The 20,762-nt window shown below is 37.2% G+C and overlaps 5 protein-coding genes across 6 annotated transcripts; 2 read left to right on the top strand and 3 right to left on the bottom strand.

Annotated features, from left to right (window-relative positions):
- Positions 1–679: 679 nt before the first annotated feature.
- On the top strand, positions 680–6,028 carry LOC118035216 (probable anion transporter 1, chloroplastic). Of its 2 annotated transcripts, none has more exons than XM_035040736.2 (10): positions 680–1,125; positions 1,292–1,399; positions 1,497–1,652; positions 1,744–1,959; positions 2,250–2,459; positions 3,190–3,327; positions 3,560–3,661; positions 3,961–4,026; positions 4,273–4,357; positions 5,581–6,028. In XM_035040736.2, the coding sequence occupies exons 1-10, from the start codon at positions 745–747 to the stop codon at positions 5,676–5,678; spliced, it is 1,560 nt and encodes a 519-aa protein (XP_034896627.1). In that variant the 5' UTR covers positions 680–744; the 3' UTR covers positions 5,679–6,028. The 2 variants fall into 2 exon arrangements, with proteins under 2 accessions (XP_034896627.1, XP_073267495.1); XM_073411394.1 differs by having other exon boundaries at positions 985–1,125; positions 1,278–1,399.
- Positions 6,029–6,397: 369 nt separating this feature from the next.
- LOC118035217 (cytochrome P450 86A1) lies at positions 6,398–8,358 on the bottom strand. The gene has a single exon (XM_035040737.2). The coding sequence runs from the start codon at positions 8,219–8,221 to the stop codon at positions 6,686–6,688; it is 1,536 nt and encodes a 511-aa protein (XP_034896628.1). The 5' UTR covers positions 8,222–8,358; the 3' UTR covers positions 6,398–6,685.
- A 3,116-nt stretch (positions 8,359–11,474) lies between these two features.
- On the top strand, positions 11,475–12,097 carry LOC118035219 (uncharacterized). Its single transcript, XM_035040738.2, has one exon. It carries the CDS (start codon positions 11,680–11,682, stop codon positions 11,950–11,952), a length of 273 nt encoding a protein of 90 aa, XP_034896629.1. The 5' UTR covers positions 11,475–11,679; the 3' UTR covers positions 11,953–12,097.
- A 2,055-nt stretch (positions 12,098–14,152) lies between these two features.
- LOC140955959 (josephin-like protein) lies at positions 14,153–17,110 on the bottom strand. Its single transcript, XM_073411433.1, has 4 exons — positions 16,808–17,110; positions 16,716–16,775; positions 16,421–16,548; positions 14,153–14,564 (listed from the first exon to the last, which is right to left on the bottom strand). The coding sequence occupies exons 1-4, from the start codon at positions 17,108–17,110 to the stop codon at positions 14,153–14,155; spliced, it is 903 nt and encodes a 300-aa protein (XP_073267534.1).
- A 1,790-nt stretch (positions 17,111–18,900) lies between these two features.
- On the bottom strand, positions 18,901–20,165 carry LOC118035220 (uncharacterized). Its single transcript, XM_035040739.2, has one exon. The coding sequence runs from the start codon at positions 20,061–20,063 to the stop codon at positions 19,140–19,142; it is 924 nt and encodes a 307-aa protein (XP_034896630.1). The 5' UTR covers positions 20,064–20,165; the 3' UTR covers positions 18,901–19,139.
- Positions 20,166–20,762: the final 597 nt, after the last annotated feature.

Below are 20,762 nucleotides of genomic sequence, written 5' to 3'. Positions count from 1 at the left end.
TTAGATTGTCCTATTTTTTTATCATTTGTTTAATTAAGTTTTTTTTTTAATTTTATCATTAACATTAATTTGCTTAAAATTGGGCCTTTGTAAAGTGTTTTTTCTATATTTTTTTATATAGGGTTATCTCAATCTTACGACTTAAATCAGAAGTTCGATAAATTAACCCATATTAACTCAAATATATATTTTATTTAATATTTATTTATTTTTTATCATTTAGTATTATGTTAATTAAGAATTGTCTTTTCATAATTTATTTTTATTTTTTTCTATAAAGTTATCATAATCCAATAATTTGGATTGTAAATTTAAAAAATTAATCCAGAATAATTTAATATATTTTTATCTCAATATTTAAAAATAAATACCAATTAGTATATTATGTATTAATATTTTTTTAAAAATGTTATTCAGCATATATCATATTTTTAAATTTTTTATTATAAAAAAACATGTTAATAATATTTAAATATTTGTTTTATAGTTAAAAACATTTAAACAACCCCGCAGCACACCAATAATACAGTATAACCCCAACGGCCAACTGGCAGCTGATATTGTTTTCCGTTATACTCCCCGCCTAAAATCCCCGTCAATCACAGGAGGACACATGTCAAAACCAGTACCAATCCCATATAAATATCTCTTCCACTACTACTATTCAAAATATCATATCCTGATCTCTCTCTTGCTCAAATGTGGTAAAAAACAATAACAGTTTCCCTTCCTAACGTCACCACCATGAACACTAGTAGAGCTCTTCTCTACTCCTTCACCGACCCTACTTTTCGCCCTCTAAAATCTCCTCCCGATATCTCATCCCCTAAACGAAGACCTAGAGAGCGGCTTAATTTTCGAGTCCGGTTACACAATCACCGATGTTGTGTTTCTCGGGTCTCGGTGAGGAATTCGGGTCGGGGTGAGACATGGAAAGTGTATGCTGATGTTAAGTCGGAGCCGTATGAGATATTGAAGTCGGTTCCGGAATCGGTGAAGTTGGAGGAGGATGCTTTGGACGATGTTGTTCTGGATAGTACGATGCCGTGGTGGGAAGAGTTCCCTAAACGATGGGTCATTGTCATTCTTTGTTTCTCGGCTTTTCTTCTTTGCAATATGGATAGAGTATGTTGCCCACATTTGCTTTTCTTTTTTCTTTTTCCTTCTTATTATGTTGAATTATTATAAAGAGGAGAAAATAGTACTCTAACTCCGATTATGGAAAATAATTAGTATATTTAATTTTTTTGGGTAATTAAGAAGTAAATTATGAGCAGATGCTGCTTGGCAGGTAAATATGAGCATTGCAATACTTCCAATGTCAGCCGAGAACAATTGGAACCCAGCCACTGTCGGTTTGATCCAGTCTTCATTTTTCTGGGGCTACTTACTCACCCAAGTAACTTTAACATCCCTTCCCCCCCCTTAATTATTATTATTATTATGTATTTGCTTATTAATAATTTTATTTCACATATTTTTGTTCTAATTGATAGATTGCTGGTGGCATTTGGGCGGACACAGTGGGCGGGAAGAAGGTTTTGGGATTTGGTGTCATTTGGTGGTCCATTGCTACGATTCTTACTCCTGTTGCTGCTAAAGTTGGATTACCCTTCCTACTCGTTGTTCGCGCTTTCATGGGGATTGGTGAGGTAAGTTATCTAGCAAAGAAAAAAAAAAACGAGTGACTTTGTGTCATATTCTATGTTGGATGTTTGTTAAATTAATTTGGTACTGCTTCAGGGTGTTGCGATGCCTGCCATGAATAACATTCTGTCCAAATGGGTTCCTGTATCAGAGAGGAGTAGATCATTAGCGTTTGTGTACAGCGGGATGTACCTTGGATCAGTCACTGGCCTGGCCTTTTCACCATTTTTAATACATCAGTTTGGATGGCCATCGGTTTTTTACTCCTTTGGTTCTCTAGGAACGGTTTGGTTTGCTGCATGGCTCAGTAAGGTAAATTTTCTCTGTAGATTATCATTGTTTTTCATATGGGATGTTTCTTGCCAACTTATTGGAAGTTGCAGAGAAAGTAAAATTATAATTCCATTACTATTACAAAAAGCTTTTTGGTATTTAACAAGTTCCATAATCTGGATGGTTAAACCTTTGTTTAGCCTTTATTTTTTCTGTCCATGGAAATTAAGATTCCTCATGCAAAATTTGCTTTAAATCAAGGGTTCTCTTCCCTAATAAAGAACGTGTCACCTTTCAAGATGCTCATTTTTCATTCTTTCTACCTATAGGCACACAGTTCACCTCTCGACGATCCTCAGCTGCGGCCTGCAGAAAAGAAGTTGATTTTTGCGAACAGTTTTTCCAAGGAACCTGTTGAAACGATCCCTTGGAGACTAATCTTGTCGAAAGCCCCTGTATGGGCCCTAATAGTGTCTCACTTCTGTCACAACTGGGGAACATTTATTCTTTTGACATGGATGCCAACATATTATAATCAAGTAAGTCTTTTTTTCCATCATGAGATTGAATGATTTGACCTGGTAACATATAAAAACATATCTCAGATATCTTGAGAATTCTCAGAGTTTAAACTGTTCATTTGACATTTGGACTCCATTTGTCTTGTTGTGCATGAGTTGCAGCCAGTGATTTTATCTGAGCTAGCTAACGGGTAAAATAGTCAATGGAGTAACCATTAACCACGAATAATGTATGGTCAAGGTCGTAATAAATCAATGAAAAAGTGGTGAGAATCAATGGGAAACCATGTATCACTTGCATGACAAGAGAAACTTGGTGTTGTGACTCGCTGCTTACTATGGGATGGCTGACCTTGAAGCTGTTATTTTCAAGTGAATCGTTTACTCCTTATTAGATAACCCTTTATATGTCATAGACTCTCTAAGGATTTTAAAAATCTTGTTGACGTTATCTTCACGCATTGTAACATGTGAGGCACAGGTAGGAACGAAACCATAAAAGGCTACTTGTTATAAGATACACAGTTCATTTACAATTCATCTATCCTGTACCTTAACCTCCTTGTCAAATTCTGCTAACGATGCATTGAATCAAGGAAGTACATGCTACTTTCTCTTTGACCTTCAGTTTTGCTATCTTCTTGCTGACAAATTGCAGAAGATATTTACAGCTTGGCAATTGCATTTCTATAAAAGCAACCTTTCTCTTGATAATACCACTGAGCAGAATCTCCTTTTGGCCATACAGGTCTTGAAGTTCAATCTTACAGAATCTGGCCTTTTCTGTGTCTTGCCCTGGCTTACAATGGCATTTTCTGCAAATTTGGGAGGTTGGATTGCAGATACTCTTGTGAGCAAAGGTTTATCTGTTACAACAGTCCGTAAGGTATCATTAAGGGTGGTGCAAAATTCACCAATCCCCCTCTCTTATCATCTCTGCTTTATTTGCTTCTTCTTAGCACTATTTATTTCCTGTACTTTCTTCGTTCATTCAATTTGACATGGCAAATGAAACATGCTTTGTAATAGTGATGTTAAGCACTATTTATTTCATCATGTTCCTTCACTCGTTCAGCTTTGTATGGATAATTGAACATGCTCTCCATCCTCCTTAACAGATCATGCAATCAATTGGCTTTCTTGGCCCTGCCTTCTTCCTAACTCAGTTGAGCCACATTGATTCTCCTGCAATGGCTGTTCTGTGCATGGCATGCAGCCAGGTTTGCTTCTTACATCAAAACATGCACCGTTCCACTTTTCAAATTTATATGTATTGACTTGCAAAGGTATTGCACATTGTTTACCATTTGTTATCGTTTATTTGTTCGCACTTTTTTCTGTCTTGTAAGTTCTATTTATGACTGACCATACATGGAGTTCCGTTGTCTCATCTCAACTCAGAGAAATTTCTGCTAAGAGTTTAATTATTTTTCTGTATCTTTTTAGCTTTAGTGGAATGAGATCATTTTTTTAAAAAAATTCTCTTCTCTTGAACTAACTGCTTCTTTTTCTTCAACAGGGAACTGATGCATTTTCCCAGTCTGGTCTATATTCAAACCATCAAGATATTGCCCCCCGATATTCTGTGAGTATCAATCCTTGTAATGCTGTTGTCTGTTGATGTCCTAAATCTGGCTTGTTTAGTAGTGGGGGCTACTAATTGTGTTTTAATTGCTGTCACGAATCAACTACCATTGGGTGCCTTTCAAGAGGTCTTTGAAATTCAATGTTGAATAGCTGTTTTTCCTGTATTGTTATATGCTGTCATTGCTTCTATTTCCTAGGAATGTTTACTTAATTGTTTCTATTTTTATTTGTAATTTTTTTCCAGGGAGTGCTGCTTGGTCTATCCAATACAGCTGGAGTATTGGCAGGGGTGTTTGGAACTGCAGCCACTGGTTACATCTTGCAACATGGTAAGAACTCATCCTTGGCATTTGTTGCTGCTGGTAAGACAAACTCGAAAGTCTACTATACCATCCTTGAAGAAAACCAACAGAATTTTTTTTGAAATTTTCTAGGATGCCAAAGTTGTCCAAGTCACTTCTAGCTTAGTCATTATGGTCTTGGATTTGGATCGAATTTAGTCAAGATCAATTTGAAGGCTCAAAAATAGAATTTTCGTTCAAATTAACCTTGTTATGGTTTTAAAGACAGCTGTTTTTAACTTTGTGTATTAGAGTTAAGTCCTAGTTTCCAAGAGGACAATTGGATGGTTAAAACTTAGGATTTTCAAATTGGAGGTCTCATAATCAAATCCTAGAATAGGTTTTTAGAGGATGAAGAGGGTTGCCTCCCATCGTCTAGTGCAAGGTTTAGTAAAACCGGATAAAGCAAAAGTGAAAAAAAGAAGAAAAAAGGATTGCCCCTACTGCGTGGTGTAGGATACTAACAGTTTCACTGAATTTACATAACTACTAATGTGGCAAACTATAAAAGGGTGATATGTCATCTATTTAATGAAATGATACGACAGTTTCACTCTTTCAGATTCAGGTTTTTTCATGTTTGTATTTCGCACTATCTTGTCCACTAAATCTAAATCATCAAATTTAAATGAATGGTCATGATTTTAGAATATTTTAGATGGAAAAAACTAACTAGCTACTATTCTCCTTTTTAATCTAGATAACTTGGAATTCTGAACATGAGAGGATTTGAACCGTTTCTTGAGGGAAATTTAATGTTGTCATGCCTAGCGTCACTCATCATAAAATGCAGCCTATTTCACACTGAAGTTGCATTCTTGGAGTAACAGTTATTTGGGCTTCAAAGTTCAATTCCTCTAGTTGTAAATTGTAATGAATCTGTTTCTATTTCTAAAAAATAAAGTCAAACTGTTAGAAGCTAAAAACTAAGGATTCCATTAGATTTTCTGATAAGAAAACTTCTGTGGACATGGTCCTCATTTTGAATACAGAAAAGAGAACAGGGAAATGGCCGTGTTACCCTGCTAGATTCTCATTGCCTTGGTTAAATGTTGCCTTTTAATTCAAGCTTTTGAATGCTTCAGAAACTAAGTATTACATCGCCGTTTCCTGTGTGACCCACTCCCTGCCTTCTTTATTGAAATTTGAGACACTGAATCCTACACCATCTGATTCTTGTGCATTGATTCACTCCCTCGTTACCTTCTCAGGTTCTTGGGATGATGTTTTCAAGGTTTCAGTTGGGCTCTACTTGGTTGGAACAGTCGTCTGGAACCTCTTTTCAACGGGTGAGAAAATATTGGATTAGCTTTCATGGAAGTTAACATAGGTGACAGCTCAAGCTAGCCCAGTGATTCCCGCACCAATACAGAAGGATCAGTTGATTGAATGGGAAAAAGTGAAATTGTGAACGAGATTAAATGGAAGAACAACTAGACAAATAACTTCATACAAAACTCTTGAGCTTGAAGAACTGGCAAAATTTCTGAACGCCAAAATTGAGCTCAAAGTTTGTGTTGCATGCAATGTCAGGGCCTCTGGCACAAATGAAACAATTGCATTCATCTCAATGAAGAATATACCTGTAAAGTATCTCCAAAGCTGCTTGTAAATGTTTACATTCAATACCTAATGAATCAATTCTATGATTTTACAGCATGTTTCTTCCTTTGTTTTTGCTTTCGCGGCAATTATATTATCTAATTATCAATCCAAGTGAAAATTTCATTAGGGTAATTTTTTATTTTCGTGTACACAACTTTTGGCATAATCTGTGGGACAACGGGTAATTCTTTCCAAGTGTTTTATTTCTGCTGAAGAGTGAGCTTGACTCAATGGTTTTACGCAGAGAAATTGATGGAACTACATGTGGATCTCTGTTTTTAATTAGTTTTTGTCCAGGTTGATGCAACTTTCAAATGGTAGCCATTTATTAGATGTATCTTTTTGTTGCAGATTCTCAAGCATCACAGCAGGCAAGAGTTAATAATGGTAGTGTACATTTCTTCTTTTTTACTCACATAATCATATGAAAGAAACATCTGTTGATATCGAATATACAACATTACACGACAAACACTCTTAATTTTGAATGGCTTGTATACGTACGCACTGGATTTAGAACCCAGCAATGAACAAGAAATTTAAAAACGGAAACAAAAAACAAATAAAAATGACCCTTTAACAGAATTATGGGCAGGAATACCCCCATGATTTGTGACTGAATGGCTGTCTTGGTCGTTTCCTGTAAACACCAAGCAATGCAAAGTTGAGCAAGACAAGCTCCAGAGATTTGACGAGAATGGTGAAACACTCCTATGCAAGAGTACGTGGATGCAAGAATACGTGGAGCCCATTCTTCATGAACAAAGTAAGAGACATCTTCTGCTCTACACGGTGACCAGGAACCAGTGACAAACGGTAGCGCAACAGCACAGCAGAAGCCACAGACTTCATTTGCAAGTAAGCCAAGTCCTTCCCTAGGCAAGTCCTGGGTCCAGCATTAAAGGCCACAAACTTGTAGCCATCTTTAGGTGGCTCAAACCTGTCCTCTTCTGGTGATAGCCATCGCTCTGGTTTAAATTCCATGCAGTCCTCGCCCCATATGCTCTTCATCCTTCCAACAGAATAAATAGAATACGTAATCGTTGAACCTGCTGGTACACGTGTACCGTCGGGCAGAACATCGTTTTCCACGACGTATTTGAAGTCTTGTGGTACTGACGGGTATAAACGCAATGTTTCAGCTAATGCTGCTTTGAGATAAACAAGTTTATCAGCTTCATCAAAGACTAGAGGCTCATCAAGCCATTTCTGGCGATCATTTCCACGTGTTTCCGTGAGTATGGCTGATATTTCCTTGACTATCTTTGCTTCGACTTCAGGATGGTTCATGACTAGCCAGAAGAACCAGCTAAGAGCAACAGATGAGGTGTCGCGGCCGGCAAGGACAAAGTTGAGAGCAATTCGTTGCAGAACAGAGATTGGAAAGTGGTTACCTTCAACGTCTCTCTTCTTCATGAATCGTGATAATAAATCATCAGACGGGTTTTCTTTGCGTGCTGCGATGGCATCATCCATGTATTTTTCCACAACTTCGAGGCTCTTCTTTAATCTCCTCTCTGCTCCAATTCCTAAAAGCTTCTGGACTCTCCACAAGATACCAGGGTAAAGAAACCTCTGTAGAGTAGCCTCAGTGGCCGTGTCAAAGGCAATAGCAAATGGATTTTCTGGCATTTCTGGCGAGAGAGTCTCTGGATCCTTGCCAAATGTGAGTCCACATATGTTGTCGAAGGTTAAGCGAAGCAATAATTCTTGCAAGTCCACCGAATGCTTCGCTGTAACTGCCTTGTCCAAAATGTTCCACAGACGATTCTTGATTGTCTGGTTCACCCATCGAGCCATGGCTTGCCGTAAAGTCCGAGTAGTGAACTCTAAAGCTGCAGTTTTGCGTTGAATGAGCCACGTTTCTCCATCACTATTAAAGATCCCTTGGCCTAAAAGATCATGAAACGCAGCTTGCCATTCGGGTCCTTTGGGATAGTTATCAAACTTGGTTCGAAGAATATGTTCCATGTTTTTGGGGTGGCAAGTGACTGTGTAGAATCCTTGTTTGCGAGCCAAGAAAGGAAGTGGTATCGTGCACGTCTGGTAGGTTCCGGCACCACCAGTTGCGCGGAGGTTAGCAGCAATCCAATCATGGAATCTTCTCCGGTTCACGAACAGTAATGGAAGGCTACCCACTACAGGCCATACTTTTGGGCCGGTAAGTTTACGGGCTAGGAGATAGAACCATAGAAGATAAACTGATGTAGCAGCTGCGAGGGTTAAGAGGAAAGGCAAGGTTTCCATGTCAAGGTTTGGTGTATTTTTCTTTCTTTTTTGACGGGGGCTGCAGAGGACACTGAATGAGAGGGATTGTATAAAGAGGTTCTATATATAATATGGCATCGAAGGAAAGTCTTAGGAGCAGTTGTTAGGAAAATTTGTGCATGGCGGTCACTGCTGGGTTGATAGGAACTGTGAGAGAGAAGCACACGAAAACCATGCAAACTAATTTTAGTGGTCTTGTTTCTGGTCACCGGAGTAGGTGCGCAATGTGCCAAATACTCGCTGCCATTGTTTCAGAGACTTTCTGCCCGCAAACAGACCCCGACAAGTTTCTAAGCTGGAACGGTTGAATATTTTATCCTATTTGTTGAGGAATTTCAGAGTTTTTCTCCACATTAACACAGTAAATGAACTTATTTTTCAAATTAACACTGTTAAAAAAATAATTTCTATTCTAGCTTAGAAACAATACAATAGTGACGCAGCACTAACACTTTAATTAGATGAAGTTGCGCGTGTAACACGTGCGCAATACCTGATCGCGCACATGGTAAACCCGCACGCGCCACCAACATGTAATTATTTTGAAGAATTGCAGGAGCTCGGTGGCTGGGACACAACATGGACCCTCCCTTCAGCTTTTTCATGCAAAATAATAATAATAAAGCTTCTCGAGGTACTCAATAAACGCTCCAAATCCTATGAAAGGACATTGATGGATGGTATCAATGAATCGTATTTTTAAACGTGTAGGGATCGTGGACCAGCAATGAATAAATAATAGTGTAGCCATGTAATCATGAACTTCTTTATTTTATATTTTATATATATTTTTTTAAAACATAACTTTTAAAACTACTTTTTTTAGCTTTTAAAAAATCATAAACGGTTTTTTTTTTTTTTTTGTTTTCAAGAATTTGAAAAGGAAAAAAAAAAACAGCAATTAATGAAATAAACCAGTGACCAGCACTTGCACGACCTATATCAATTTATATAAATTTTATCACATCTCATTTACTATATATATAATTTGTAAATTGTGCATATATTACATGCGTAATTAGTAAATTATTTATTTGAATATACATCAAAACTACTAGAAAATATTATCACGTGGGAAATCACTCCACCTTTTGTCCTTGATAATTTTTATAAGGAAAACAACACTATAAGCACATATTCTCTCATGTAAACCATGTACACACAAAAAAAATGCTTTCAGAATGATGCACTTTTTTATATATATAGAAAATGATAGGTTTTCTTCAACTACTACGAAAATAATAATTATCTCTTATGAAAGATATTGTGACATCTAATCGTCGGCCGTTGCCTGAATTGATTTTCACTAGAATCCCACATATTGTATTTTTAGTATAGAGATACGCAAATCAATTATATCTTTTGTTATTCCATATATATACAATGAACTTTGTTGCACCTCCATTAATGTTAAAAAGAGGATGGACATCACAACTATGAAGGGTAATTTCATGTTTTGGATTTACTCAATACTTATAAGTTTGAGTTTTTTTAAAATTATTAAAGGTTTATATGATTATTAATTTTAAAATTGATAACATTAGTTGAGATATAAATAAATTAATTTAAACAACCATCACATTAATAACAATAATAAAAAAGCACGATGCTGGGATTCATTAAATGTTCATAGTTTTTAAATCTAGCCATCCAAACCCTAAAGAGCTAGGGATACGAGGCTGCCTTAGAATAGTTAATTTCGAAGACAGGCTAGCTGTTCTCTGATTTAGGACGTAAAGAACAGCTCTAGCTCTTAATTGTTCCAGAAGCATTTCCGCAATTAATTGGCCGACTGTGCATGTTCTAGAACTTGAGATAGTTGTTAGAGACGGTTGACCCGCACTGAGAAAAACGGGATTGCTCTAAAAGGAGGAGAAGATCTCTAAAGCATAGCATGCATGCAACGAGAGAGAGAGAAACAGGCAGCCGAGACATGTAAATAAGTTGATTTGACTAAAACGGCCTCTAAGTGTAGTGGTTCTGAGAAGAGAGGAGACGTCGAGAAAAAGACATTAAAAAGCTAACCCTACTGTTGCCTTTTCTTAGGGAAAACCGACACCAACTCCTTGAATATTAGCTGACGTCCAATCCTTATTAATCATCTCCAAATTAAAAAAAGCTTATCAATCACACAAATTTCCCATCAACTATTTGCACTTCACCTCTTATTTCCACAACAATCTCAACCGTTCTCTCGGCACTGCCCGGTCACATTGCAACATAACCAGTTTTTCATATTTTTTAAAATGTTTTTTTATTTAAAAATATATTAAATAATATTTTTTTATGTGTTAAAATTTATTTTTGATATCAACACATTAAAATAATTTGAAAATAAAAAAATATTAATTTTAAATAATTTTTTTTTTAAATTTTCTCAAAAAACTTTTAAAATACAAAAAAAGCCGTCATATTAGACGAGTGTAACATTGAGGATGTTTGAGAGCGTGGTAGCGGTTACTTTTTAAGGTGTTTTTTGCTTGAAAATGTATCAAAATAAAATTTGATTATTTTTAAATCAGCACATCAAAACGATTAAAAAATATTAATTTAAAATAAAAAAAAAAAATTTTAATTTTATTTTAAAATATTTTTAAAAACACAAGAAACACCCTTTCTCTCGTTTTTAAAAGCGAGTCATGGTCAAGTGGTGTACAACCGGGCAGGCAAAAAGTTGATGAATGCTACGTACCAACTAGCTTGGTAGCTAGCGATTTGTTCACTAAGCTAAAGATCAAATGTTAATCCTTAAAATCAGGGGCGGAGCTACATGTGAGGGAAGGGGGGGCGATCATCTCTATTCGTGTACAGCATGAATCCCCCAAGTATAAATAATAATAATAAAAAAAAAAAAATGAGCATCTTGCTTGACCAGATAAGATGTGTTAAGAAGTAAACGCAAGCAAAGTAGTAGTTCGTGTATCCCTTGAGTTAAGAAGCAAGCAATCAATCCCAAGTCAGAGTTAGATAACCTATTTTTCTAACAAGAGCAATCCTAGCAAACAGGCCGGGCCTTTGTTACACTCTCTTTGGATCATGTGTTTATTTCTCCCTCAAGGCAACAAGATGGTGTCCTCCGGGGCTTACGCGGCCCAGCCTCTTAATGATTTTTATCACAGATTTGTGGTTCTTTTCAATTCTATTTTACTACTCACAAGTTGTTCTTGTGATTTTAATGATTATTTATCTATAATATTACCATTCTGCCACGTGTCAAATCTTTATCCATATCTCCTATTTTTTCTCATCCTCCATTTTTCCTGTCGATGGAGAAATTCGCGAACCTATGGAAAAAGGTTGAGGATAAGCCACTTGTGGGGAGCTCGTGCAGGAACCATAGCCATGCAATCATCTTAGTTTCGCTACTATCTTTGCTCCCGCATTTTTGAGAAATCAAGAGCATAACAGGGAGGTACGTGCTCCTGGTAGATAAGATAATGGCTTCTCTTCCCATTGTCTTTGCTTCTCCTTCTGTTAGGGTTTATGCAGCCACTGCAGCAGGAGGAAGCAAAGAGGAGAAGGGGCTTCTTGATTGGATTCTTGGGAGTTTGCAAAAGGAAGATCAGTTCTATGAGACTGATCCCATCCTCAAGAAAGTGGAGGAGAAGAACAGCGGTGGCACCACCAGTGGCCGCAGGAACTCTGTTGCTGTACCTCAGAAGAAGAAGAAGAATGGTGGCTTTGGTGGGCTGTTTGCCAAGAAAGATTAAATTTGTCTGTTAATCTTAACCTGTCTGCATTTGATGATTCTTGAACTCTTCAGTTTTATGTTTCTATCTCTTGTACACTGCTTACTCTTTTTGGTCCCTTCTCTTCCATGTCGAAGAATTATGAATTCATTGTTGTTACTTATTACTACAAGAAATAATTTATTGGTTAATGCAATATAGAAAATCCAATGAACTGAAACTATTTTAACCCCAACACATGAAACTGAAATTTACGAACAAGAAATTGCTGCAGCCAGAACCATTGCTAATAACCTGATAAATGAAGAAGATTAAATCAATGTCTCAAACAGCTTTCAGTCATGATTTAATTAGAAACTTCAACTCTGACATGAGAGCATAACTACATGATTGGCATCCCCTGGATAGGATAGGGGTCTCCATGACTCCTCTTCCATCACAGCTTCGCCACTGTCTACCAAATACTGCAGAAATGAGTTCCTTTCTGGTTTACCAATGCCTTCTAGGATCATTTTAGCCTAAACCCACAACCACAACCTAGCCATCCTCTCAACCTCTGCTACCAGCACCAGCACCAGCACCATCAACTATTCACCACCACCACAGTACCACTTGATAGCAGCAGCTCTGCAATTTTATACCACTAATCCAATGCCAAAGCTAGCACGTACCATCCGCCACTTGCATTATACACATCATATATTTTCTTACTGTTTTGCTGTAGCAATGAGAATAACCTATCTATAAGCATCCACACTTTACCAGAAACAACAGCATCATCACTTTCATTGAAGTGAAGGCAGGGGAGAGAGCAGATCAACATCCATCCGCAACGCAAACCTATCATGTTTTGCGTCTTTTTACTGGTTATGCTTACTCTAGATTCCACAAGTAAATCTTCATTAGAAACAAACAGAAATTGTCAAGATATGAAACCAAGCTCTTCTAAATTCATTTTGTATGTCCTTCGTTTAGCAGGTAGTGATTCTTGCTGCAGTTTTTTTTTTTTTGAATTATTTTTTTATTAGAATTAATAGAAAATAATTCACTTTTACTTCATATATGGCTCTCTCTCCAATTCAAATATGTCGGCTTGCTCATTGCAAATTAAGTCTTGGATTTTCATAGGCTTGATATCCATGATATTGATTCAAACAACTTGATACTAGTTTAGCGAAGAATCTGTCATTGTTGAAGTTGAAACTAAATATGGTGGTGCATTTTGCATCCTTATCAGAACCTTTTCTATTTCGTGGGACGAAATGATTCATTCCAAACAAACTGATCAAGGAGCACATATTTGCTAAAGGCCAAATACAATACAAAAAATGTTCTACAAACAGACTCCGGAAATGACTTAACCAAGAAAAGGAAAATTGGATTAACTGAACAATCAACTTTCTGAAAAGCTCAATACCTGCAGATTTCCTAAAGTTAGTTCATTGCCTGCCCTTGATGATCTTACTCTAACTTCCGCAGTGATATTAGTATCTTGAACCAAACTAGAAGAACGGAGGTTGTCTAAACGCAGCCTATGATTCCTCTCTCCCAAATGAAATACACACGCACATGCAACTTGGAAGTAGAAAGTGTGTTTCTGGATGTTGACTTTAGCCCAATTAAACTCAGCATTCCAATCAACAATTGCTCTCTCAACAGAGAACCTTTTTTTCTGGTTGTGTTGTACCTCAAACTCTTAATAGTAACTGCTGTCTATTGGTTTAGCTACACCACCCTCCGAGAACAATTAAAAAAATTGTACCTGTTGACCTATGATTCTTCACATGCGATCACCTTTACTTGCATGTTTACCTTACACTAGCTTGTTCATCAATCTTACTGCATGATGGGGTTTGGTTAGGGAATGCATGGATATGCAAACCTTGTGAAATTTCTTTACTTCTCTTCCGTGATACCGATAACCTGATCTTATGGCAATAATCTGCTTGTCATAAAGTTAAATGAAGAATGTAAATTGGCGCATCGTTAAAATTGTTTTCTCTGTCAAAGCAGGATGAATGGAGAACGTAAATTTATGCAGCTACACCAAACTAGTTATGACAGGATTGATTTTTAGTTGAGTTGTGGACTGAGATTCTTACAGGACTTTTTTTCATAGCAAAGTTAAATGAAGTTTGCACTGTTTATTTTCTCTTCTCATTTTCCTCAAGGGCTACAACAAAAAAAATTAAGACAATATAACTGATGCTGCAACAATAATTTAACTAGGATTTGCAGAAACAGAATTTGACCTCGGCAGAGAAGAAGAGTTAATGAAGTCAATGCAATCTTCTATGGCTTCAGCTATGTGAGTATCACTAGGAGCAACAGATGGTTTTGATCTTCCTGATGAAGAAACTCCAGGTGAAGATCGCCTCCCTAAACACAGAGCTTTTGCGACCTTCCTGCCAAAATGCTTGAGAAATTTCACTGGTGACACTATTGATCTTTTCAGGAGCCTGAACCCACAAGTTCGACCAGGCCATCTATTCCCAGAAACTGTGTCTCTAGTTGATGGATATTGTGTGCTGTTGGTACCAGCTGGTTTGTGTTTCACTTGATTAATCCTTGTTGACATGATTACAGGATTTTTGTGAAAGCTTAACACATAGAAGAAGAAAATGTACTCCCTCCTGGATTGGAAGTAGTGGTAAGAGGGATGATGTTTAAATATGGAAAATGAAGGTAAGAGAGTGAAAAATGATAATAATAATATAAAACAAGAGAACACTAGAACAGAATGAAAAGGGTCATTGTTTTGAGCCTTTTGAGGGGTAAGAAAAGATGCTGGAAAAGTTATTGGTTGAGAAAGAAAGGCATGATTGCCTGTGAAACTCTTACTTCAATCGAAAGAAACTGAATGTGAAAGGAACCTTGCGAAGCATTCAAATAGCCGGGAATCTAACTCGATTCTTGCAGGTTCCGATCAAAGGGTTCACCGCTCTAGGAGTCTAGGTTGCACTGTCGTAAACTCCACTCCTGTGACGTGCAAGCAAAAGGACTCTATAAAATGTTATAGTAAAGTGATGGCTTTAAGATCATTGAGGACGTTAGCACCTGTCTTATAAATAACAGTAGTAGTAGGTAGGTATGATCAGTTTCTCTTTGTTCATTTCTGTACAGGAATTGAGCTCCTACACACCTTTTAAATCAATAAACAATAATGTAGATTCGATTCTCTTCATGAAAGGCGCCTGGTGAATCTAGTGACAGAAAAAGCAAGATACTCTTCTTGCAACATTACAAATATAAGATGGCTACATATTGATATTTTGTGGGGACAATGAAACCCAAAGTATACGTGAAAGCATCATCAGGACAGCCAGGCATGATTACTGAGCAATATTCATGGAGCAGGACCTTGAAAACTTGTCTTTAAAGACAACACGCCGTACCAGAATTGCATCAATTTGCTTGCTCTTTCATGGCGGCCTTGGTCCCCTTAGAGTTTCTAAAGTGAACGGTCCATGTTATTTTAATTTAATCTTCTGCTTTCGGAAGGGGGTTCTAGATAGGGCAACCTTTCGGCAGAGTCTGCTTGGTGGTTTATCTTGAATGTATAAAATATATAAGAGCTTTTTGACTGGAGATGCCTTTTTAATGCAGTGCCTTTTCCATATTCAAGATGCTGTTCTTCATTGTGAGACCACTAAAAACGAAATACACGATCGGAGGTGATGACAATATGCCAAAATGATATAAATCCGGCTACAATTTCAAGATACCAACAGCCTAAAAACTTCCAAACACGAAACCATCAAGAAAGGAAACCCTTCATGTACGTTGAAACAAAAATTGGGTAAGAATACATACAGGTACAAACAATTAACATGACAAAAGATGCATAATGATTAAACTTTAATGAAGACGGATTTTCTTTTAGTCCATGGCATTATGCAGAGACAACAGTATATCTACTTATTTTCATATCTACAGAGAGGCAAATTTAACTGTAAAGTTAAAATAACGTCTCTGCAGTCACTACTTGATCTTGCTACTGCAATTGGTAACTTTTCTCATAGAAAAATGTCACTTGCAAAAGCATTCAAATGATACCACCACCACTTCTTAACTGGCCCTTGTTCTGGCAGATGATATAAGCAAAACCTATGGTTACAATGTCTAAATGATAGCAAGGTTCCTAGACTGAGGCCATGAGCAAAAAACACATTTAGCAACACAGGATGAAATATTTACGTGAAAAACTTGACTGGGAAATGAATGTTTGACTGCAGAGCAATTACATTGTTTTGAAGGAACATTAACGCGCTCGCACATTTCAACAACACTTAAATCCAGCAAACAAAACGAAAAATCAACTAATATGATTGCTCACGAAAACTTCTGAGAAAAAATCTATAAAAATCGTGAATAGTAGAAATCGACAGAGAAAGATGGGCACCAAATTCCAAATGCAGACGGTATGACAATTTGGATCCGTTGTATTTCAGGCATAAATTGCTTTGTGTTAAGACACCATAGCACGAACCAGAAAAGTTCTGTGAGCAGCAGAGTCAAACCTGCAACAGTTAAGGCTTCATTTCCAAAATGAGCTATTTCATTCAACCCCGGATCCTTTAAAGCCAATGCATAGAAGCTGCTAAATTCTTCAAAGCTCTTCTCCAATTACAAGATAAAAACTGCTATACAAATTATAGACATTCAAAGCTTCTACTTCCACCGCAACCCAAAACTTAAAAGTAAAAGGGATTCACTCTTTCTCGTTCATGACAAGCAAAACCTCCCTGCCATGACTTCAAAAAAAAATCCAAAAGTCCCCTGACCTCTTCAGTATCTTCGAAGAGAACAGACTTAGAAAGATCACTATCCAAGTGATCCAACGCCTGCTCTTCCAAAGCCCAGCATTCAATCTAACCGGAAAATTGAGCACAATAGCAAACAAAGTATCATCAGCCCCATCAAGATCAATAATGGAAGCTGCATTACGCCGGTCATGCCAGGCAACAGTACTGTTATCTTTCTCTTGAAGTGCAGCAATTAAAACAATAATTTCATGATTTCCAGTAAACGAATTATGTTGAGGCTTGAAGACAATAGATAATGTTGCCCATGACTGCTCGTCAGGATCATCAAGAACAAGTTTCTCACAATTTAATTCAATCTCACTCGAATAAATATCTATCTGGGAGAAAGCAAAGCGGACAAGTTCAAGGGACATCACGGATAACCAGGCGCGTTTTCGTTTCAGCTACGACGACGTATTGCAACAGGAGCCAGAATTAAAAATACTTTCCTTCCCGTTCGCACCAAAATTTTCCTTCTTTTTTTTGTTTATTTTATTTTTCAATATCACTTGATCTCTTTTTAGTTTTAATTCGAAATTTATGGCTTTTCCATACCTGAAATGGCATATTCACAATACTTTTATTTTTCAAATTAAAATGGTTTTTAGAATAATCCTTTACTTTTCTATAGCACTCTTGCTATGAAAAAATAAAAACAAAGAGATAAGGTCTCGGTTAGAAAATGCTTCAAGCAATAGCACTTGTTCTTAGTGGCAAACTGCTATCATTGATACCGATTATGGAAATCTGAAAGCTACGATGAAAGGCAGTAACACATTTTACGTCTACCGTTGTATTTCCCTTTCTTCGCTCTTCATTATCAATTGGTAAATATTATTTTTTATTTTATTTATTTTTAATAAATAAATATAATTAAAAACACTAAAAATTATTAAGTTAAAGCTAAAATAAAATTATTAATTGCGGCTTGAGCAGGAGTAAAATCAAGCCGCAATCACACGGGCTCAAAAGAGGTATCCTGCACATACCTTAATAATTTTACATGTTTTAAAATTAACTATGATTATATAAATCTCTAAATGATTCTTGAGATTTATAAAATTAAAAAACCCGACCGGGGATTATCAAAGAATAAAGAAAGCTGGAAGGTGGTTTTCAAAATTTATGGACTGGTTTAAAAGCAACGGTTTACACGTAGGGGAAATGGGAGTTAAGCCTTGAGCACACCAACTTATCCTTCTAGGCCTGACTGGATTATTCATTCATAGGTTTTTTTACCATATGCTCTTCTAAGAGAAGCGATACATCCAAGTATCCACCTCGAAGCATGAAAGGTTATTCGATACCTGTGTTCCACGTCTTGTTTTCTTTCAATACAGGAAAACACCACAACTTACAAGTTAAAACATTCCAATCAACATTATTCCTGAAATACACCTTTGTCTTGGCCCCCAGCATCTTCAACTCCCCCTAGGTTACATTCACAGCTTTCTTCAGCTGCTCGCAGGTATCTTCAGTATCTCGAATTCAAATGCAGCAACTCACTAAATCGCCTATGAAAAACACTTAGGCTTCGTTTGTTAGTCTCACAAAACCTATAACTATTAGCTTCTGGCAACTCCATAAGATGAAAGGTTACAAGCAATAGATGCAAAGCTAGGGCCTGCAGACAGAAGAGTGTCACCATTGCCAATTAACACAACAATTCATCTTCTTTGTACAGTAGAGATGGTTTAACCTGTCAATTTAGCCCCCCGTTTGAATTGCAGCGCGCTGCTGCAAAGATTGGCCAAAATTACCTCACTCTCGAACACCCCCTTAATCCCATATCACAAAGCCATATTAACATATTGTGCGGCGTGTAAATCACAAAGCCATATCAATTTAGTCCACATCGATAAACTCCACAGTCCACACATAAATAAGTAAATGATAATCTTAAGTCATTGCCATTCAGTGTAATCTATACTCCCACCGAGCTCAGCACACCAACAACCATCTCACAAGAAATCGTCTTAAGAAACGCGACAAGGAAGAGATCATGAAGGAAACTTAAACACCAAACAAACAAAGAGGTCAAAATCTGGCAACAGAATAAGCAAATGATAATCTTAAGTTCCCCCATCATACTCTAATCATTCACTATTTATACTACAATTAACAATCAATGGAGTACCCAAGTGTATAAGCTAGCAAACTCAAATTAAGACTTGAAACAAAGAAGCAAGTATAGAACCAAACATCCATTACAGAAGTAAGGGAAACAGACACACTAGATAAGAAATAATTGAAGCACAACGGAAGACTGAGGGCAGCATCTAGCAGTTATGATAATTTTTTGCATGTACATACAAAAGTATATCCATCAGTCAAAGCCACAATGCGAGTATAAAAAGCTCAAATATACCTTCACACACACACGCACACAGTCTCTCTATTCCTTCAATATTCGCGACGATAATCATGGTAGCTGTGACTCTCCTTATCAGTAGCAACTTTCTCTTTCTCGTAGTTACTCCCTTCTTCCAAACTTAACCCTCCCATTGCCCCACTGATAAGGGACCCACTACCTTTCCCATGTGAATAATCGACGGGAGCCGACGGTCCACTTGGCACACCATAATTAGACGTCTTTTGGAACAATCCCGGCGGCGGCGGCGGCGGCTTGTGATCGTAGGGCGATGGTGATGATTGGGCAGATAGATCAACTGGAGCAGAAGGCCCACCTGGCAAGCTGTAATTGGATGCTCGATTGTAGAGAGGGCGGGGTGGTTGTGGAGGATAATAGGCAGGGTAGTAACCGTACGGATCGGCGTAGCCGTATGGAGATGGAGCGTATTCCCTGTAGTCACGTGCAGGGGGTGGTGGGGGAGGAGGAGGGGCAGGGGCAGGGTTGTAATAATGACTGTAATTAGGGGCAGTATGGTAATCCTGCACTGGCGGAGGCAAAGGCCGTTCTTTCACCTCTAGTTTCACCCGGACTTTACCCTGTGGACGACCAGAGGGACGTAGGAGCTCGAGCGTGCGGACTTCGCAGGACAGCGACTCATCTGAGACGATGAGATTACTCAGTGGGAATCTCACGGTGCCTACAAGAGGTTGGGGGGTTTCCGATGGCTTGGAGTGGAAGATCTCGAGGGTGAGGACTGAATCGTAGATCTGGCGAGTTATGGGGAGAGTAAATCGTTCGTTCCAGACTGGGCGAGTTGAGAGTGAGTCGTCAGCGTGAGTTGCGAGTCGGTGGTCGGAGTTGTCGAGATAGAAGGTTGCGTATGGTTTGAGATCGCCGTTTCGCCAATTAACGTTTTTGAGGTGTTTAGCTGAGATTATTGTGATCTCGAGATCGTGAGACTTCGAGGAAGCCATGAGATTTTTCTATGCTGGTGGTTGTTGCTGCTAAAGTGAGGAATTAGCACGAAAAGATAAAGAAAAGAGAAGAGCACTACTTTGGATGGCTGTGGATAATGATTTTTCGTCATGCTGAGTGATGTAGGTCCACCTAACTAAGGAGCTGATTGGTAGCGTGTTTTGAATGGTATCCTTTAAAAAATTAAATTTTATTTATATTTTTTATTATTTTAATATATTCCTAAATAAAAAATACTTTAATTAATAAATATCCCTCCTTACATTTCCAAACAACTCTAAATCAAATATTAAAGCAACCAACATTGTGTATTTTTATTTTTTTTCTTTATATCATTATTAAAATGTAATTATATATTTGAAGTTAATTGTTATAAAATAAATAAATAACTGTATGTAATAAATCTTCTTTAGTTATAAGATCTAATTACGCTTAATTTGTTAAAGAAATAATTATAAGATTTACTCGTCAAATATTTTATTCTTGAATGGCTAACATTGGATTTTTTTATATGGAAATAAATGAAAATATGTGATCACAAATCTGATAAAAAAAATTATAATTTAAAATTTATATAAATCTCGTTTATTATGAATAGTTAAGCTTTGAAAATATTATAATTTAACATTTGCTTTTCATTTTTTTGGGATAAAATGGCAGCATTTTCAAGACTTTAGTTTAGATGGTGCATTAAGAAT

This window comes from Populus alba, chromosome 9 (genome assembly GCF_005239225.2).
Source record: "Populus alba chromosome 9, ASM523922v2, whole genome shotgun sequence".
NCBI classification, from domain to species: domain Eukaryota; kingdom Viridiplantae; phylum Streptophyta; class Magnoliopsida; order Malpighiales; family Salicaceae; genus Populus; species Populus alba.
Note: the sequence above shows the minus strand (reverse complement) of the source record. Positions and strands in the feature narration are given on the sequence as shown.

Bases quoted from the DNA above. Each gene is read 5' to 3' on its own strand.
- LOC118035216 (XM_035040736.2), top strand. From the start codon at position 745: ATGAACACTAGTAGAGCTCTTCTCTACTCCTTCACCGACCCTACTTTT. The intron at 1,653-1,743 runs GTAAGTTATCTA...GTACTGCTTCAG, and splicing joins CTTTCATGGGGATTGGTGAG to GGTGTTGCGATGCCTGCCAT. The intron at 4,027-4,272 runs GTGAGTATCAAT...ATTTTTTTCCAG, and splicing joins ATATTGCCCCCCGATATTCT to GGAGTGCTGCTTGGTCTATC.
- LOC118035217 (XM_035040737.2), bottom strand. From the start codon at position 8,221: ATGGAAACCTTGCCTTTCCTCTTAACCCTCGCAGCTGCTACATCAGTT.
- LOC118035219 (XM_035040738.2), top strand. From the start codon at position 11,680: ATGGCTTCTCTTCCCATTGTCTTTGCTTCTCCTTCTGTTAGGGTTTAT.
- LOC140955959 (XM_073411433.1), bottom strand. From the start codon at position 17,110: ATGTCCCTTGAACTTGTCCGCTTTGCTTTCTCCCAGATAGATATTTAT. The intron at 16,776-16,807 runs GTTAGATTGAAT...TTGGAAGAGCAG, and splicing joins CTATTGTGCTCAATTTTCCG to GCGTTGGATCACTTGGATAG. The intron at 16,549-16,715 runs GTCAGGGGACTT...TAATTGGAGAAG, and splicing joins TCTTCGAAGATACTGAAGAG to AGCTTTGAAGAATTTAGCAG.
- LOC118035220 (XM_035040739.2), bottom strand. From the start codon at position 20,063: ATGGCTTCCTCGAAGTCTCACGATCTCGAGATCACAATAATCTCAGCT.